The sequence below is a fragment of the Engystomops pustulosus genome, chromosome 11, assembly GCF_040894005.1.
Source record: "Engystomops pustulosus chromosome 11, aEngPut4.maternal, whole genome shotgun sequence".
NCBI classification, from domain to species: Eukaryota; Metazoa; Chordata; class Amphibia; order Anura; family Leptodactylidae; genus Engystomops; species Engystomops pustulosus.
In genome coordinates, this window is record NC_092421.1 from 64375724 (window position 1) to 64397217 (window position 21494).

General features: G+C 44.1%; 1 protein-coding gene across 1 annotated transcript in view; it reads right to left on the reverse strand.

The window, feature by feature from the left end:
* Positions 1-18223, reverse strand: part of HABP2 (hyaluronan binding protein 2) — a 34448-nt gene extending 16225 nt beyond the window's left edge. Inside the window, exons 1-11 of the mRNA XM_072130570.1 lie at positions 18129-18223; positions 16539-16563; positions 15742-15822; positions 14739-14846; positions 12853-12969; positions 11607-11723; positions 5481-5652; positions 4599-4693; positions 3141-3429; positions 2513-2655; positions 2156-2290 (exon numbers count right to left, since the gene is read on the reverse strand). Of these exons, the coding sequence (XP_071986671.1) occupies positions 2156-2290; positions 2513-2655; positions 3141-3429; positions 4599-4693; positions 5481-5652; positions 11607-11723; positions 12853-12969; positions 14739-14846; positions 15742-15822; positions 16539-16563; positions 18129-18200 (1354 nt within the window). The 5' untranslated portion in view covers positions 18201-18223. The remainder of the gene's footprint in view (positions 1-2155; positions 2291-2512; positions 2656-3140; positions 3430-4598; positions 4694-5480; positions 5653-11606; positions 11724-12852; positions 12970-14738; positions 14847-15741; positions 15823-16538; positions 16564-18128) is intronic.
* Positions 18224-21494: the final 3271 nt, after the last annotated feature.

Sequence of the window (21494 nt, forward strand, 5' to 3'; positions counted from 1 at the left end):
AGCAGTATAGGGAATAATTAATGATGGAGGGGCAGTATAGGGAATAATTAATGATGGAGGGGCAGTATAGGGAATAATTAATGGTGGAGGGGCAGTATAGGGAATAATTAATGATGGAGGGGCAGTATAGGGAATAATTAATGATGGAGGGGCAGTATAGGGAATAATTAATGATGGAGGGTCAGTATAGGGAATAATTAATGATGGAGGGGCAGTATAGGGAATAATTAATGATGGAGGGGCAGTATAGGGAATAATTAATGATGGAGGGGCAGTATATTGAATAATTAATAATGGAGGAGCAGTATAGGGAATAATTAATAATAGAGGAGCAGTATAGGGAATAATTAATGATGGAGGGGCAGTATAGGGAATAATTAATAATGGAGGAGCAGTATAGGGAATAATTAATGGTGGAGGGGCAGTATAGAGAATAATTAATGGTGGAGGGGCAGTATAGGGAATAATTAATAATGGAGGAGCAGTATAGGGAATAATTAATAATAGAGGAGCAGTATAGGGAATAATTAATGATGGAGGGGCAGTATAGGGAATAATTAATAATAGAGGAGCAGTATAGGGAATAATTAATGATGGAGGGGCAGTATAGGGAATAATTAATGATGGAGGGGCAGTATAGGGAATAATTAATGGTGGAGGGGCAGTATAGGAAATAATTAATAATAGAGGAGCAGTATAGGGAATAATTAATGATGGAGGGGCAGTATAGGGAATAATTAATAATGGAGGAGCAGTATAGGGAATAATTAATAATAGAGGAGCAGTATAGGGAATAATTAATGATGGAGGGGCAGTATAGGGAATAATTAATGATGGAGGGGCAGTATAGGGAATAATTAATAATAGAGGAGCAGTATAGGGAATAATTAATGATGGAGGGGCAGTATAGGGAATAATTAATGATGGAGGGGCAGTATAGGGAATAATTAATGATGGAGGGGCAGTATAGGGAATAATTAATGATGGAGGGGCAGTATAGGGAATAATTAATGATGGAGGGGCAGTATAGGGAATAATTAATGATGGAGGGGCAGTATAGGGAATAATTAATGATGGAGGGGCAGTATGAGAAATAATTGATGGAGGGGCAGTATGGGAAATAATTAATGATGGAGGGGCAGTATGAGAAATAATTGATGGAGGGGCAGTATGGGAAATAATTAATGATGGAGGAGCAGTATGGGAAACAATTAATGATGGAGAAGCAATATAGGAAATAATGATGGCGGTGCAGTACAGAAAATAATTAATGATGGAGGGGCAGTATGGGAAATAATTAATGATAGAGGGGCAGCATAGGAAATAATAAGTGGTGGGGGGAAGCATAGGAAATAATTAATGATGGAGGAGCAGTATAGGATATGTGCAGTGTACAGAGGAATTTCTTATTTTTTTTTATTTTTTAACTTTAGTCCGGCCCTTCAACGGTCTGAGAGGGACCGTGAACGGCCCTCTATGTAAAAAGTTTGGGGACCCCTGATATAAATCCTCATGCAGTCAGCTCCCCCTAGTGGTAACAATATAAATCCCCATGCACTCAGCTCCCCCTAGTGCTAACTATATAAATGCACATGTATTCAGCTCCCCCTAGTGGTAACTATATAAATCCTCATGTACTCAGCTCCCCCTAGGTGTAACTATATAAATCCTCATGTACTCAGCTCCCCCTAGTGGTAACTATATAAATCCTCATGCACTCAGCTCCCCCTAGTGGTAACTATATAAATCCCCATGCACTCAGCTTCCCTAGTGGTAACTATATAAATCCTCATGTACTCAGCTCCCCCTAGTGGTAACTATATAAATCCTCATGCACTCAGCTTCCCTAGTGGTAACTATATAAATCCCCATGCACTCAGCTCCCCCTGGTGGTAACTATATAAATCCTTATGTACTCATTTCTCCCTAGTGGTAACTATATAGATCCTCATGTATTCAGCTCCCCCTAGTGGTAACTATATGAATCCTCATGCACTCAGCTCCCCCTAGTGGTAACTATATAAATCCCTATGTACTCATTTCTCCCTAGTGGTAACTATATAGATCCTCATGTATTCAGCTCCCCCTAGTGGTAACTATATAATCCTGAGACTTTCCTTTCTTGGTTGTGGTCACTCCTTATTGTGTACTGCACCTCTCTCTGTCATCCCCCATCCAGCAATGTCACAGATCTTCCCCGGTGAGAACTCGCGGTCCGGTAGGCATGCCGTCTTCACGTTGCGCGTCTCTCTGGCACATTTTCCCTCAAATTTCTTCAGTTTCATAAGAGCTGCAGAGAACACAGAGAAATGTCACCCAGGAGCCATAAATATGTTTAAGACTTTGGATGTAACCAGCTGCATCCATTCTCGTAGCTCCTCAGCTTCTGTCGTTCAGGATGTTAGGAAAGCTGGGTGACAGCTGCTGTAGGAGCCATGTTTCCCCACTTGGCAGAAGAGGTCTGAGGAAGTATTTGGTAGAGGGGGATGTCGGACCCCGAGCTGTCACTCACCGATATCGTTATGGAGACTGGACATCTCCTGGCGGTATTTTTCATGGATAATAATTTTCTCCACATCAAATATTTGCTCTGATGTCTCGTTTTTTTGGAGCTCCACCTTTCCCAGCGCCACCCTCCACAGACGGGGCTGAGACCTGGGGGAGACACAGAGCACAGCTCAGTTCTTCAGCATCAAGATCTCTGCTTGCTGTTTGTCTAAGAGAATATTCATATTTACATCCATAGGCTACCCCTGTCCTGATTCCTCCTCACAGCTGAGGGTTTTCTCAAACTTATCGTCATTCTGAAATGTTCTGCTCAATCCGTCCTGCTAGAACGTGACAGACTGCAGCTTCTAGAGGGATCAGGTGTATATAGAAGTCTATGCAGAAGGGAAGGAAGTGAAGAGGGAAGCGACACAGACAGAGGCTGATGGAGGTAATAGGACCCCAAGTGCTTTATCTCCATCACAAGGTCATCGGTTCTCTATAATGTCCTATATTATTCTGCTGATGTCTCTAAATGATGGAAAAGAGACACTGGGACAGACAGCGGCTGCTGGAGATAATAGGAAGCTTCTATCTCACCCCAAGTGCTTTATTCCTCAGGCACAGACGAAGGCTGTGTTAGTATGACTTACATTTGTGCCACACAATGCGCTGCTGTCAGGATCCAACACTCAGCAATTAACGTCCCGCCGCAGACATGCCCAGCGTTGGATGTTGCCGCAGGGCTCCTCAGCTGCAGTGATGCCAACCACGGGTGTTTGCCCGGCTGCGTCCTTTTCCCACCAAAGATCCGTCCTCGGGTGTTATTGAGCAGCTCTCTGATGCCGCAGGTGGGGAACGCAGCGCTGGCGTTGACGCTGGTCATGGGACGTGTTGTAGAAGTTATTGGCCTCTGAGTGGAGGTCACACGAGGACGTGGAACTAAAAACAGTAAAGGTGATAAGTGAGCGGATGGTGGGAGTCATACTTCTTTATTCCTTGTAGATAAAAGCATAAGGCACCAGCCAGCAATGTTAGGGAGGCATTAAAGGGGAACTCCACCCAGAATCACCACATTGTGAAGTCATTTCATATTAGGCCAGTGGGAAAACAGTACAGCTGTCAGAGAATGCTGGGAGTTGTAGTTTTATAGCCAAGGTAGAGCATTAGATTATATTACAAAGACCTGCAATTGTAATGTCACTGTTCTGGGCGACTACTGTCACAGCCCCGCCCCTTTTACTAGATTGACTCTGGTTCACTCATACAGCTTGTACCTTCACACAGCTGAGGGTTTGTTACCAGGACAAATCCCACGTCTGCCCTGATACCATGTATCCATCAGTGATGGGGTGATTAGACTGAATAAATTGTAACAAATCCTCAGCTGTAAGAAATATTGGGGCACATTTACTTACCTGGTCCATTCGCGTTCCAGCGGCGGCTTCTCTGACGAGCGTTCGGGTCTTCCGGCGATTCATGAAGGTCCTGCGCCCGATGTCCACCAGGTGTCGCTGCTGCGCCGAAGTCTGCCCCATTGGGGTCATTTACTAAGGGCCCGATTCGCGTTTTCCCGACGTGTTACCCGAATATTTCCGATTTGCAGCGATTTTACCTGAATTGACCCGGGATTTTGGCGCACCCGATCGGTTTGTGGCGCATCGGCGCTGGCATGCACGCGACGGAAATGGGGGGGCGTGGCCGAACGGTAACCCGATGGATTCGGAAAAACCGCCGCATTTAAAAAAAAAATTGGTCGCATGGGCCATACTCCATGCACCACGATTAAGACGATGAACTCCGGGGCACCTCGGAGGACTTTGGCGCAGCAGCAACACCTGGTGGACATCGGGCGCAGGACCTTCATGAATCGCCGGAAGACCTGAACGCTCGTCAGAGAAGCCGCCGCTGGAACGCGAATGGAGCGGGTAAGTAAATGTGCCCCAATATGTCACGTTTTAATTAGACTCTGGATGTGAATGAGAATGTTTCCATTTACTGACAGCAAGAAGGGATCTTACAAATGTCGTAAAATGGTGAGAAATGGGAAGAATTACAAACGATGAAAACTCCCACAATGCACAGTGTGTCACACATAAAGGGTTAATCACCTGCAGGACAGGATGACACATTACACGTGCCCCATCTCAGCTTCTCCTCCTTATCCTGGAAGTAGCACCAGGGCTTCTCAGCGCCATCCGGATTCCTGTGTAATGGGAGGAAGGACCAGGGCAGGCTCTAGGTCATTTAGGCAACAGAACAAACCCCAAAATTAGCCCCAATGACCGCCCCCCCATCCAGTTATTTTAACAAGTTGTGCAGAACATCATAGTACACACTCAGCTGCTGCAGAACATCATAGTACACACTCAGCTTCTGCGGAACCTAATTATTCACACCTCAGCTGCTGCAGAACATCAAATTACACACCTCAGCTGCTGCATAACATCAGTGTACACACCTCAGCTGCAGCAGAAACTAATTATTTACACCTCATCTACTGCAGAGCATCATAATACACACCTCAGCTGCTGCAGAACATCATAATACACTCCTCAGCTACTGCAGCACTTTATAAAACAAACCTCTGTTGCTGCATAACATCATCATACACACCTCAGCTGCTGCAGAACTTCACATTACACACTTCAGCTGCTGAAGAACATTATAATACACACCTCTGTTGCTGCATATCCTCACTGTACACACCTTAGCTGCTGCAGGAGATCATCATACACACTTTAGCTGCTGCAGAACCTCACCTAATACACACCTCAGATAATGCAGAACCTATTTATACACAACTCGACTGGGGGTAAAACATGTGTCATTACAGGATCAGATTTCACAATGTTTGTAGTCTGTTACCTTGGAGACAGATAGCTATGCATGGGAGCTGCAAATATAAAACAAGGGAAAATTTTCAAAGAAATCTTTCCTCTAGGGGGAGCTCTGTGCATGGGAATGTATTCTGCACTCCATGAATTCAGTACCTGCAATAGTTGTGCTCCCCGACCCCAAACTGCCAAATGTCCGGAATAAAGGCATTGACACTCTCCCGTGCCAGGAGGTAGGAGTCCCAGGGCAGACAGCGCTGCCCCTCCTCTGTATGGCTGACCTGACCGCGGTATCGGAGACCATCATTCCTGTAGCAGTCAGTGACCGCTGAGGAGGCAAGAACACAAAGAGATGAATGAGGATAATAACTGATACAAAGGAACAAGATCTAGGAAGTGTCAGCAGGTGTAACCATACAGATTGCAGCTAGTGTCCCTGGTGTGATCACACTGCTGTGCTCTGTGCTCTCTGCAGCCAGTGCTGTGTATTGTCTACAGAGAGATGTGTAATCAGACCACTATATATGTTGTTAGTAGGATTGTAGCTTCTGCAAGTGCACTGGAGGCATGTCCTGACACTGCTGTGCTCTGTGCTGTTCGCATTGAGCTGCTTCAAAGCTCCTCCTCAGTGGCGTAACTAGTAGTGGCTGGGCCCCATAGCAGATTTCTGCATGGGGCCCCCTTCCCATTTAAAAGATATATGCAAATTTATACAGACATATAGACACATATAAAGTTCTACACTCATACATTCACTATCCTATACTCGCATCCACATACATACATGTATGCACTCATATGCATACATTTATGTACACAAATACATTTATACACATATATACAAACTCATACAGTATATACACATCAAATTTGCACACTTACTGTATACTACATACACATTATATACATATAGTATGTATATGTATACTTATACATACAGTATAAACACAACATATACATACAGTGTTTACATACAGTACATACAGCATTTACACACATACATTTAGTATACATAGCATATACACACGTATAGCATGTACACACATACAGCACATGCATACATTCACATTCGCACCATATACAAAAACACACATACAGCATTACAGCATTTATATATTATATATATACACACACACACAAGCACTAGCATATATATACACAGACACACACACACACAAGCACTAGTATATATATACACATAGACACACACACAAGCACTAGTATATATATACACATAGACACACACACACACAAGCACTAGTATATATATATATATATATATATATATATATATATATATATATATATACACACACACACCCAAACATAAGTATATATATACATACACATACCCAAGCATATATATGTATATACAAAACACACACATTAGCATATATATACAAAACACACACATTAGCATATATATATACAAACACATGTAAATAATAGTACTTACTTTTTTGATGTCCAGCGTGGGGGCTGTGTAGGCCATCAGCTGGGTGGTTCGGCGTTCGGGCGGGCAGGTGGGTTCGCGGGCGGTTGGCAAGTGCGGGGGGGCGGGCAGATGGCAAGTGCGGGGGGGCGGGCAGATGGCAAGTGCGGGGGGGCGGGCGGTTGGCAAGTGCGGGGGGCGGGCAGATGGCAAGTGCGGGGGGGCGGGCGGTTGTCAAGTGCGGGGGGCGGGCGGATGGCAAGTGCGGGGGGGCGGGCGGTTGGCAAGTGCGGGGGGCGGGCAGATGGCAAGTGCGGGGGGGCGGGCGGTTGTCAAGTGCGGGGGGCGGGCGGATGGCAAGTGCGGGGGGGCGGGCGGTTGTCAAGTGCGGGGGGCGGGCGGATGGAAAGTGCGGGGGGGGCGGGCGGATGGCAAGTGCGGGGGGGCGGGCGGCAAGTGCGGGGGGCGGGCAGATGTGAAGTGCGGGGGGGGGGCGGGCAGATGTGAAGTGCGGGGGGGGCGGGCAGATGTGAAGTGCGGGGGGGCGGGCGGATGGCAAGTGCGGGGGGGCGGGCGGTTGTCAAGTGCGGGGGGCGGGCGGATGGAAAGTGCGGGGGGGGCGGGCGGATGGCAAGTGCGGGGGGGCGGGCGGCAAGTGCGGGGGGCGGGCAGATGTGAAGTGCGGGGGGGGGCGGGCAGATGTGAAGTGCGGGGGGGGCGGGCAGATGTGAAGTGCGGGGGGGCGGGCGGATGGCAAGTGCGGGGGGGGCGGGCGGATGGCAAGTGCGGGGGGGGCGGGCGGATGGCAAGTGCGGGGGGGCGGGCGATTGGCAAGTGCGGGGGCGGGCGGCAAGTGCGGGGGGCGGGCAGCAAGTGCTGGGGGCGCGCGCGCGGGGATAGTGCGGTGGGGGCGGGCAGTGTGGTCGGCGGTTCCTTGTGCCGGCAGCTGGGAGGGAAGTTCAGTATTCGGGGTGGGTCAGTCACGGGGTGGGTGGTCGCTCCCCTTTGTCGGCCGGCGTATGGGAGGCTGTTTGGGAGGGAGTTAAGCACATGCGGCCGTGCGTCCCCGGGCCCCTTAAGTTCACGGGCCCCGTAGCAACCGCTACGGCTGCTACGGTGGTAGTTACGCCACTGCTCCTCCTCTTTGTACTTCCTGCAGCATTTGACCCATGGATTGGTACATTTTTTACTCAAATCAGAGAGAAAATGCTGTGGAGTTGTTTTATGCCAAGAGCACAGCAGTGTGAGGACACACCCGCTGTGCACTTGCAGAATCTACAATCCTGGAATATAAATCCATATATCACAGTCCTGCTGCTACTAACAACATACACAAAGGTCTGATTACATATCTCTCCAGGGACAATACATAACACGGGCCGCAGATAGCACGGAGCACAGCAGTGTGAGGACATGGGTTTGAAATTAGAGACAATCGGGGTCACTTATTATAGGATTTACTCCAGTTTTGTGGCTGCCATATTTAAAAAATTTTTGATGCCGCAACATTTTTATTATTTGTTGGCGCCACAAATTAGCTTTTGTTTTTTTGTTGTTGCTCAATTTAGGAGCACCTTGTGAATCCCAACACTATTCCTGCTCTTGTCGTTTCTCTGACCCTAGTTTGGCGCAATTTATGTTGAACCCTTGGACCAAGAAAAAGAAAGTCCACCAAGTCCTACTTCGCCTTCATGGGTGAGGAGTCATTTCGGACACTTTCTCCGCGCAACATAAATAAATAAAGAATCACAGACTATTACAATACACAGTGCGGCAACAAAAGAACCTTGCGACATGAATAATAAATGACCCCCAATGTCCTGGTGTCCATTAGAGTACAGGCAGTCCCCGGGTTACATACAAGATAGGGACTGTAGGTTTGTTCTTAAGTTGAATTTGTATGTAAGTCGAAACTGTATATTTTATCATTGTAGTTCCCGACAATTTTTTTTTTGCCCCAGTGACAATTGGAGTTTCAAATTTTTTTGCTGTAATTGGACCAAGAATTATCAATAAAGCTTCATTGCAGACAATTTTAAGCTGATTATTGCAATCTGGGACTATTTTAAAGCATCCAGAGAGCTTCACCAGAGGTCACAGTGGGCAGAGGGGTCTGTCTGTAACTATGAGTTGTCTGTAAGTCGGGTGTCCTTAAGTAGGGGACCGCCTGTAACTCACATACACTACAATGGTAACTTGTATAAACATTGGGGGTCATTTATCTTATCTGCTCCTTTGGTAATTTATCAATCTCCCTTTTTTTTCTTGTGTTAAATGGGTTTTTTCAGATTTTTTGGAGACATTTGTTACAAGTGTCTCAAAAATGTCGCACAAATGTCTCAAGTCACTTCTTTCCATTTTCTACGCTTTCCTTAAGCGGCTAATTCGGCTAATTAACCCCATAGCGCAATAAGACGTACCCTTACGTCTTACTGCGCATGGGGGAGTATGAAGAGGGCTCTTCATACTCACCGGGCATTTGCTTCATAATGAAGCAAATGCCCGTCGCTAACACCCGCGATCGGTGCTTGCACCGATCGCGGGTGTTAACCCTTTGATCGCCGCCGGCAAAGCTGCCGGCGGCATTAAAGAGCCGGCGGCGCGTGGGCGCCGCCATCTTGGCTCCGATCGTCACTCCCCGTGACGTCACCGGGGAGTGTCGATCCGTTGCCATGACAGCCTGGGATCACACAAAGATCCGAGGCTGTCATGATCGAGGCCATCTATTACAATGTGCGATCTGCACATTGTAATAGATGGTATGCAAAATCCCCATATACTGCCATACTGTAGTATGGCAGTATATGGTAGGATCAATCAGACAACCTAGGGTTAAAGTACCCTAGGGAGTCTGAAAAATAGTAAAAAAAATAAATAAAAAAAAGTAAAAAAAAAAAATTATATTAAAAAAAACATAAAAATTCAAATCACCCCCCTTTCCCTAGAACTGATATAAATATAAATAAACCGTAAAAATCATAAACACATTAGGTATCGCCGCGTCCGAAAATGCCCGATCTATCAAAATATAATAACCGTTTTTCACTGCGTTTAACCCTGTAGCGGAAAATAGCGCCCGAAGTCGCAAATGGCATTTTTTTGCCATTTTGAAAAATAGAAAAAATTCTATAAAAAGTGATCAAAAGGTCGCACAGTCCTAAAAGTAGAAGCATTGAAAACGTCATCAGAAGTCGCAAAAAATGACACCACCCACAGCTCCATACACCAAAGTATGAAAAAGTTATTAGCGCAAGAACACAGCAAAATGAAGAATTTTCTTTCTGTACAGGAGGTTTTAATTTTTGTAAATGTATGAAAACATTATAAAACCTATACAAATTTGGTATCCTTGTGATCGTATTGACCCAATGAATGAAATAGACCTGTCATTTGGGGCGCACAGTGTAAGCTGTAAAAACCAAGCCCACAAGAAATGGCGCAAATGTGTTTTTTCATCATTTTCACTGCATTTAGAATTTTTTTCCTGCTTCCCAGTACACGGCATGGAATATTTAATACCATCACTACGAAGTGCAATTTGTTACGCAGAAAATAAGCCATCACATAGCTCTGTACACGGAAAAATAAAAAAGTTATAGATTTTTGAAGGTGGGGAGTGAAAAATAAAAACGCAAAAACAAAAAAGGGCCTGGTCCTTAAGGGGTTAATGTTATTGTTTGTATAATGAAAAGTTATACAGTTTTCCAATAGACTTTCTGTATCAATTCCTTACAGTTTTCTAGATCTCTGCTTGCTGTCATTCTATAGAAATCATTATTGTTTTCTTCCAGTGGACAGAAATCTGTCTATGGTCACACAGGTGCACGGGAACACCCCTTTAACTTTGGTTTAGTCTGGAGGTTTTTTTGTGCCAAAAAATGTCTCCAATTTTAGACAATTTGAAAGATAAGTGTCATTTGTGACATTCAACTCATCTGGAATAGAAGATAAAATGTGCTTTACTGACAATAAACTAATATTCGACTGACATTTCAAAATGTCCCCAAAAAGGCGCAAAAATTGCAATGCGCCAAAAAACGTCTCAAAAAAGACAAAAAAAGGAATAAAAATAGAAATGAATGACCTCCATAGATTTTATTATATCCTAAAATTTTGTTCGGGATAGTTCAATAGTTCTACAGCTGGAAATTGTTGGTGTAGATTCTTGGTGTACAGAAATGTATCATCCGCATAGCGTATACAACACACGAAAATAAGATAAAATCTTATAAAAAATTCAACAATAGAAAAGAATCTGGGTCAAGGGGTTAAACTTCCCCAGGGCCATAGTACGCAATCCTGGAATATAAATCCATATATCACAGTCCTGCTGCTACTAACAACATACACTGAGGTCTGATTACATATCTCTCCATGGACAATACATAGCAATGGCTGCAGAGAGCACAGAGCACAGCAGTGTGAGGCCTGATTACACATCTATCCGGGGACAGTACATAACACTAGCTGTAGAGAGCACAGAGCACAGCAGTGTGAGGCCTGATTACACATCTCTCCAGGGACAGTACATAACACTGGCTGCAGAGAGCACAGCAGTGTGAGGCCTGATTACACATCTCTCCAGGGACAATACATAGCAATGGCTGCAGAGAGCACAGAGCACAGGAGTGTGAGGCCTGATTACATATCTCTCCAGGGACAGTACATAACTGTGTCTGCAGAGAGCACAGCAGTGTGAGTCTTGATTACACAGCTCTCGAGGGACAATACATAACACTGAAAAAACACACTGCACCATGATCCGGAGGCTGCTACAGAACCAGTGAGCTGGGCCCCGCTCAGGTGACTCTTCCGATTCTCATTGGGCGTGGATCATACAGGCCACTCACCGATCTCACAGAACGTCCCTCTGAAGTCCTTTGGACAGACGCAGATGAACTTGTTGAGGGGTTTCTCTCGGCAGGTTCCCCCGTTCTTGCAGGGGTTGCGGGTGCACACAGTCTCAACTGCAAGAAGAACATTGTCAGTAACAACCCAGGGGAGCACACTATGCAGTCACTGATATCACTTCTCCATGTGCCCTGGTGCGGTGTCCTCACACTGCTTTGGTCTTTGATCTCTCCATTGAACTATTCTACAGACCCACCTGTGCTGTAGTATCCAACCAGGAGCCCAGTATATTACCAGGGGGAGGGGATGTGGAGCAGTACATGTCAGAGAGCAAAGAGCACAGCAGTGTGAAGCTACAATCCTGGAATACAAATCTGTATTTCATATTCCTGCTGCTTCTAACAAAATACACAAAGGTCTGATTACACATCTCTGCAAGGACAATATATAACATTGGCTGCAGAAAGCACAGAGCACAGCAGTGGGAGTCCACGCCCCTAGTGCACTAAAAAAATACAATCCTGTAATATTAATCCATATTTCACAGTCCAGCTGCTACTAACAACATACACGGATGTGTGATGACATATCTCTTTAGGGAGAATACATAACACTGGCTGCAGATATCACAGGGCACAGCAGGGTGAGATCTGATTACACATCTCTCCATGGGACAATATTTAACACTGACTCTATGGGCAGCTGATTGCTACTCAGCCAGATTTGAGGAGGGGGGCAGGCAATTAGGTCACTATCCATAAAAGGACAATATCTGCCTGCTGCTGATGTACACTCCTCCCCCTGTATTCAGGGGGTCTCTGGGTGATATATCCCACTGTATAGGCATGCTGCAGTGGGATACGGCTGTGCCATGCGTTTTAAGGACAAGTCGGAATACCCCTGACATGTCCTCACAACTTATAGCAAATAACCTGATATGAACCCAGCCTTACACATCTCTCCAGGGACATTACATTGGCTGTAGAGAGCACAGAACACCGCAGTGTGAGGTCTGATTACACATCTCTCCAGGGACATTACATTGGCTGTAGAGAGCACAGAACACAGCAGTGTGAGGTCTGATAACACCTGAATTTTCCAGCACCCAGTTTAAGTCTCGACCCTTCCCCAAGGCCATTTCACTTCTTCAGACAAGTCAGAAAATTGTCCGAAAATGGTCTACAACTGAATGTGGCGCACTCCGGAATTCTGGCAAAAATGGTTCAATGAATCTCCCACTCTTACCTGAGGTGCAGGCGAGTCCATTGTAGGGATATTGACAGCGACACTTGTAGTACGGGGCGTATTTCTTCAGTACGCAATCTCCATGGCCACAGGTGTCTCTCTTACATGGGCGGATCACTGTCCACAAAACATACAGAGATTCAGAAACTAGAGGGATGGATAGTGCACGAACAATATTATATATTCACTGCCTTTACAGGAAAGAATTCTCATCTTCACATGCTGCAGCAGGAGGTTGTATCCTCTAGGACAGTGATGGCGAACCTTTTAGACACCAAGTGCCAAACTACAACCGAAACCCATGTATTTTTCACAAAGTGCCAATGCGACAATTTAAGCAGTAACTTATTACTCCCTACTCTTTCACAGGTTTAAATTGTATAGGCACCTGAGGACACTAATACAGTAGAGTATCATTGTAGTTTCCTTCTGGGGTCCTGGGCTGCCTGGGACTTCAAGATGCCTTGAGTCCTGTCTGGCGAACTCCGTTCTGGAGTGATGGCGCGGGTGCCCATAAAGAGGGCTCTGAGTGCCACCTCCAGCACCCGTGCCATAGATTGGCAGTTGAGTCCATCTGCAGGTCTCCTCCTGCTGCAAACATTACAGGAAAGAATTCCTACAATTGTCTCTGTACCATTACTGACCGCTCTAGAGAGGATATCCCACAGCATTAGTGCTCATACAGTAAAGAATCCTCACAGTCTATAGGAATCGTTCATCATCATTACTGATCCTACAGTAAATCATCCTTAACTTCTAGGAAGAATATTCAACAGTGCTGAATGCACTCACAGTAAAGACTCCTTCCCATCTATTTTATAACTTCACAGTTCATACAGAAAGACTCCTTCCCTTAAACTTACTTAACCTTACTGCTCAAACAGAACGACTCCTTTCCATCTATTCTATGATCTTACTGCTCATACAATTAAGAATCCTTCACATCTATTCTATTACTTACCGCTCACACAGTAAAGACAACTTCTCATCTATTCGATTATTCTATTACCTTTATGGCCTGTGGTCTGTAGATAGTTTTTCACATTGTTATTGTTATTTCATTAGATAACTACTTATTATCTTTCACATTACTGCTCTAACAGTAGATAATCCTTATTTATCCTGTAACCCTACTGCTCTTACAGTAGAGAATCCTTCCAGAGATTCCTACTGTTATAGTAGTTAATTATACAGTAGAGCAGGGATGGCGAACCTTTTAGAACCTCACTTAGGTATTGCAAAGTGGCAACACGGTAATTTAATACTCCCTGCTCTGTCACAGCTTTCAATTGTATTGGCGTCTTGAGGGCATGAATACAGTAGAAAGAAGGAGGAGAAATTTGCAATATTATTGTAGCTTCCCTCCAGGAGCTCCAACGATAATCCAAGCCTGTCCATACCTTCTTGCTTCTTCTGTAGTCCCAGTTAGCCAAGGTTGTGCTGCTTTAAGGTTGTGCTTTGCATGCCCAAAGAGAGGTCTTTGAGTGCCACCTTTGGCACCCGTGCCATAGGTTCGCCACCAATGCAGTAGAGAATTCCTAATGTCTTTTCTAAATTTTCCACAGTCCTATTCCTTACATCCCTATCTCTCTATAGGGACCCTTCCACAGGCTGCTGCTGTTACAGTAGGGAATCCTTGCTGCCTATTGAGAGCCTTCCAGCTCTTACAGTAGTTATCTTTGAAGTGCGTTCCACAACCAGACCGCTCTTACAGTAGAGACTCCTTCCCCCTTGTCTTCATTAGTTCATGGACAGGCCTGATGTGGATTTCATGTATGTGCAGCTGATTTATGTGACCCCTGGGGTGTCTGATGGCCTCGCAGAGCCCCCCTCCTTGTTTAGTGCAGGCCACCATATTGGACTATACCTGCAGATAAGTCACTTACCTTTCTCACAGTTCAATCCAGAAAAGAACTCCGTGCAGCGACACGTGTATCCCTGCTCCGCTTGCACACATGTCCCGTGATTAAAGCATGGATGAGAGCTGCAGGGATCTGGAAAGGAGGGATCACATTATCAGTGCACACAGATCACCTCTCCACTATCCTGCCCCCAATCATGGTCTTCTCTGTAGTGAATGATCACAAGGTCCGGGTTCTGCGACCCGATCTCTATGAGGGACTGGGGCCCATTCTGTAAGTGCACACTTTCTCTCCCAGTCTGCTAAATGGGCGGGTCATCCTTGTGTGGAGTCATAAATTTGCTCTCTGCACTAAGCAATATAATCTACCAATCTAGCTGCTCTACCTCCCCTCTCGCAGCTTGCAGTCTCACACATAGATAAGCTGCAGCTGTACTCCCTCCTCCTTGTATTTTATTAATTACTCTATATGTATACTTTATATACATATACCTTATCTTATACTCTATATAGGGAGAATGTGTTGTGGGGTGACACTGACTGGTCTGTTGTTCCCCTTCTGACTGCTCCCTCTCCCCTCTCACAGTCTCTCACACACACAGAAGCTGCAGCTGTACTCCCTCCTCTTGCATTTTATGTATTACTCTATATGTATATTGTATGGTCTGTCTTGTTTTGCAGTAGCACTGGCCAGTGTGCTGTTCTCCTCTGGCTGCTCTCTCTCCCCTCTCACAGCTTACAGTCTTACACACACATAAGCTGCAGCTGCACTCCCTCCCTCTGTATTTATGTATAAATCTATATGTATATTTAAGGTTGTCTTGTAGGTTGGCACTGGCCAGTGTACTCTACCTCTCTGGCTGCTCTCTCTCCCCTCTCACAGCTTACAGTCTCACACACATAGAAGTTGCAGGTGCACTCCCTCCTCCTATACTATGGATGTTTTTTGCTGACTTATATCTTATATTTGGGTGAGTGGGGATATTGTGGTATGACATTGACCACATTAGTGCATTGCGTGGATTTACCCTCCATGGTGTCGTAGTAATGCAGGTTCATCGCATACACTTCTTCCACCAGTCGCCTTTCTTGATCAATCAGCAAGTGATCTGTAGAGGTGGGTCAGATACATACAGCAGATGTCATCATGAAGCCTGACCTTGACTTGCTTAGAAAGATCATCAGTTTGTTACAGTGTATCAGTGCAGATAATTCTCTATAAGCATAAATGCAGCAGCAACAGAAATATGATAGACACCCGCTGTGGACTGCATGGAAATACCGGACCAACTATCTGTTCTTATTTGCCTTTTACTGCTCTTACAGTAAAGAACCCTTACTTTCTTGGAACATCTTCCACAGTGTTACTCCTCCAGAGCGGTCATGTAGGAGCCAGGAGAGCAGTGAATATATTACACAGCAGACAGAAGTTGTCTTTTGGCATTTTCCTCTCCGGGACCCACAGGCAGGGAGCCGGGTAATGTCTCAGATATTCTACTTTAAACACCATATAACACAGACATTATTTAAAAACATATTTGGCATAAGCAGTACTTTATCCTGTCCCCTGATAAAAATAGCCCCCTGGTGACAGGTTCCCTTTAAGGTGCTTCCAAAGCCTCCGCTCTCGGAGTAAAGAATCCTTACTGTAAGACCTGACTATCTTTCCTCTCTTCATGTCACAGCACTGGCTGACCTTACTGGCCTGTTTTACAGAATCTGGATTGAAACATCAGTTGAGTGCAGCCATTCACTGAAAACAAGCAGAGCTACCGGTGAGGCTGTCTATCCCTCCACATACAGTGAATATCTAATCACTACTTACCGTGGTGATTCAGATGATGATGAACCTGTGAAGAGAAAGCTGAGAATGAGACCCCGCAGGGGGCACTTACTTATCAATGAGCAATAACCTAGAATATAATTATATAATAATTTTGTTGCTTGAGAAAATTGCTTCATCTCTGTACTAGAAGTATCTTTCTAATCGACTTTGTATTAATTCTTTGTCATTTTCAAGACCTCTGCTTGCAGTCAGCGGATGGTAAACTGGCCAACATCATAATCCACTGCATTTATTTTACATGATAGATGCTTTACGAGGCTCAAGTGTCCAGTGGGTGTGACTTAGCCGGAAAGGGGTGTGGATTAATGTGTAGATGTCACACTTGTTTACCAGCAGAGGCAGGAAACCCATACTACCCCTACACATCTCACAATTTCTATCCAGTCTACATTATATCATTATATTATTATAGTTTCCTATTCTAATGGTTTGTTACATTTTACTTGTCTGATACATTGGGGCTTATTTACTAAGGGTCGTGGATCGCACTTTCATCAGACTTTCCAACGTTTTCGGGGATTGTGCAGCTTTGATGTATATATATGAATAGCCCCTATAGAATTTGTGGAAATAGAAACATTGCGGGGAATTGTCTGTTTACACAGCCCAACCAATAGGCAGTATATCACACCACATCCCCCCAGGGTGTAAGCGCATTCAGTAGTCAGCAATGATAAGCTGGTGGTCCGCTATAGCTCCATTATATACAAAAGTTTTTTCACTTTTTTCTTATGTTAGATGAGTCTTTTTTTTCAGATATTGTTACAAATGTCTTAAAAATGTCGCATAAATGTCTCAAGTCACTTCTTTCCAATTTCTAAGTTTTCCTTAAGTATTGTTTGTGCGCCAAAAAAAAAAAAAAATGTTGCAAATTTGAGACAATTTGAAAAGATAAATGTCATGTGCGACATTAAGAACATCTGGAATAGAAGATAAATGTGTCTTACTGAGGATGTCACTGTCTGCTGCCCCAGTGCTGTGTGTGTCTATGTATGTGTATGAAAAAATATATATTTGTATGTATGATATGTGTATGTATATTGTATGTATGATATGTGTATGTATGTATGTATGTATGTATGAGTGTGTATATATATATATATATATATATATATATATATCAGTGTGTATATTTGTATGTATGATATGAGTGTGTATATTGTATGTATGATATGTGTATGAATGTATGACATGTATGTATGAGTGTGTATATTTGTATGTATGACATGTATATGTATGTATGAGTGTGTATATAGGGGGTGGGGCTGTTACATAACTTCAGATTTTCCACATTTATCATTAGATCTATTCATTGCTGGGGCTTGACAACAAGGTCCCGGGTGTTACTCTGTCCTCAGGATGATGGGAGTAGTGATGAGCAGTATAAGGATACGTCCCATACACTACCCTTCTGCTGTATTACACTGCAGACATTCTCTACAGGAGAATCCATGTGTGTAGATAGCCCTACTATCCTCCCCTGTAACCTGCACTCTCTGCCAGTATAAATGCACTGTGTAGCTCCACAGTATAATCCGGCCCCCAGCACCCCACAATTATAATACTGACCCGCTGAGAAGTTGGGGTACAGGACAGAAGGATGATGAAAGTGAGGAGGAATCCAGCAGCAGCGGAGCCCATCTTGCTTCATACACTGCAGGTCCCCAACTGTGACATGGTACAGAGTCTATGTTGTCTCTATAGGGTCATCCCCCCAAATCCCCCTCCCACCTTTACATTAGTAAACAATGAATTCAGAGGTCAGCTTCATGCACAACAGCATAACATGTAGCTCAAAGTGTCCCCTACCTGCATCGTGCCCCAGGAGAAAAGTATTGAATAATCTTAAAAAAAAAAAATTAGGGTTTTTATAAAATGTAAAAAAAAAAAAAAAAACACCCATCATAATAGAAAACACCCGCCCCTTTGAAAAACTACAGGTCTTTCCCAAACCTATGAAAAGATTAAAAAAACAAACCCCAAGATGTCCAAATCATCGCTTTTGCAGAATATGGCGATGCTAACACAAGTTTCAAAGATTTTAATTTTCTTAAAAGCCTTAAATTGTAAACAATCAAATGTTATCTAAATGATTGTAATGATTCAAAGAATAAAGTAGAGGTGTCATTGGGGCCACACAACGAAGCTTGTAAGAAAATGCTACAGAACTGCCCGAGCGTCCTCAGCTTCTGGAGAAAACTGCTAGATCTCTGTCTATAAAATGAGATAACCTCTATTCTCTCACCTGCTTAACCCTTCACCACCTTAAAGGAAACCTACCATTTGATTTTATGCATTATGAAGCTACACTGATGCAGAAACATATCTTGTTTAATCACTGAAATGAGTGGTTTTTCTAAAAAAACGAATTATAAAATTATTATAATGAAGCTCTTTCGCTCCTCTTGCTGCCCCGGCGCTTTTGCTCAACCTAATTATGCACTGCTCCAGAGAAGTCTGTAATCACCATGTTGTCTGTCAGGGTTCGGGGTCAGTGGACGCTCTACACCACCGTGGGTACTAGCCGACACCTGGGACCAGAATCTAAGTGGAACCTGGTCTTCACCAGAGCCAGCCGTAAAGAGGGATGGTCTTGCTGTGGCGTGGTGCCACCAGGTCGCTCCACAGGTGCGACTAGCCCGCGGTGGCAGCCAAGGATACAGTACCGAATAGTAGTCCAGGCTGGAGGTCAGAAGCAGGCTGGTAGTCAGGGCAGGCGGCAAAGATGAAGAGTCTAAGTCCGGTGTCAGCAACAGGAGATCACGTAGGAGGGATAAGGAACGCAGGAAAAGGGACGCAGGAACAGGGAAACACTGGAACGTAAGAACACAGGAATATCGCAGGGGAGCTTTCTCTATGGCGTATAGCTCAAAGATCCGGCCGGGAGTGATGGGAGCCGCCGGTTTAAATAGAAAATCCGAAAGTGCCAGCACCAATCAGCGTTGCGCTGGCCCTTTAAATCTTCGAGAGCCGTCAGGGAGCAGGGACACACACGCGGCCTAGGCTGGACAGGAGCAGGAGCGTCGGCAGCGCCGGCAGCTGCTGTCTACAAGTCATCCAACTCAGGTTGATTAGTCCAGTTCAGGAAGCTCCATGTGATGTGTTTATGAATGGCAGCCAGCATGCAACCCAGCTTTCCCAAAGTCCTGAATTTTATCTTTTTTTTTTTTTTTAGCAAAAATCTGATTAGGGATTAAACAAGATATATTGCTGCATCAGTGTCACTAGAGCATTCTCAAGGTATGTTTGGTTCACAATGCATGAAAACAAATGTTAGATTTCCTTTAACATTAGTCTGATTCACTAATCGCCATCAATCTGTGCCCCCCAAAAGTCCCAATTTTCTCAAAATAACACGTAGATTGAAGTTCAAACACAAACACAAAGATGTAACTTTGCCTGTCATTTGATTTATACAATGGGGGGGGGGGAGGGGGGTTCATTAATAGTATAGCAGGATTCGTTATCTTGGCGCACAAATCGTGCAGTAATTTGGACTGGGATGTTAGATTTTGGCCCAAGGGATTAATGAATTGGATTGCAACTAAAACAAGGTATAAACTAACTCCACATTCATGAAGGTGAAACAGGACTTGGTAGATTGGCTTTTAGTTGCTCTAATTTTGCGCTAAAAAAAATTGTCGAAAGCTGAGAACCGCAGGAAAAGAGTACCAAATTGAGCGACCAAAAAAAAAAGTGCAATATTGTTTTGTTAATAAATATGGCACCAAATGTGCAACAAGAAAAAAAATAAATACATCTGCCAAAAAAACATCAGAAAGCCAATAGTAAATGCCCCCCCCAGTGCAATGTTGGGGCAGGGTGGCTCAGTGGTCAGCACTACAGCCTTGCAGCGCTGGGGTCCAGGGTTCAGCTCCCATCCAGGTCAACATCTGCAAAGAGTTTGTATGTTCTTTCCATGTTTGCATGGTTTTCCTCCGGGTCCTCCGGTTTCCTTCCCACACTCCAAATTATACTGGTAGATTAGATTTTGAGCCCCATTGGGGACAGGGACTGATTTTCCAAGTCCTGTGCAGCGCTGCTTAATCTGTGTGCGTTATATAAATAAAGGAATTATTATCCTATAATTTATTGTTGGTCTCTTAATTCCTACTTCTACCAATGTTTCCCATCTTATACATTAATGCGCTGTATGTTTTATTTATACTCCATTCCTTGCTATTCATGCTCTGAATTTCTATTCTTATACTTAGGAAACTCAATAAAGCTCATCGAAACAAAATCTGAAATTTAGCAGCTTTTAGCAATTTTTTTTCAGAGAAAATTTCATTATTGAAATTAAAAATTTAAAAGGGGTTTAATAATATCCTGATTTTAAATACCAAAATAATCGAAATTAGGTCAATAAGACCCGAACCAAAAGATGAATAATGGGAGGAGAAATAGCGTGAAGGAAAAACATTGCGAATGCCTGAACGAGGCTTCAGCGTCATTTAATGTTTTCATTTGTCGTTCAATTTTTCAGATTCCAATCCATAATCTTCAGAATGAATTATTAGTAACCCAGTTATTATTACAGCTCCATGAGGACGTCCCTACTGCATCGTATGTCGCTGTGTAACATTTGTGAAGGTTTTACATGAAAGACTGAAAAATTTGTTGCAAACAAATCCAAAAAAATTCTAGATGAAGGAAGAAATTTCTGCACATTACACACTAAACCGTGTCCAAATATAAATAAAAAACACACATCAAAAACATTTAAAATGCTCAATATTGCAACATTTGAAGCAAAATATGGCAGAGGTTTCACATCTGGGGCTATTCTCTGTATGTCCACCAGGGGGCAGCATTGTACAGGATAAGTAACAGCCACAGGGATGTGGAGCTTGTACCTGGACCTGATGCTCTAAGCAGAATTTCAGAAAAGTTAGAAAATTGGAAAAATTCCAATGACAAAGTTTTGATGAAATA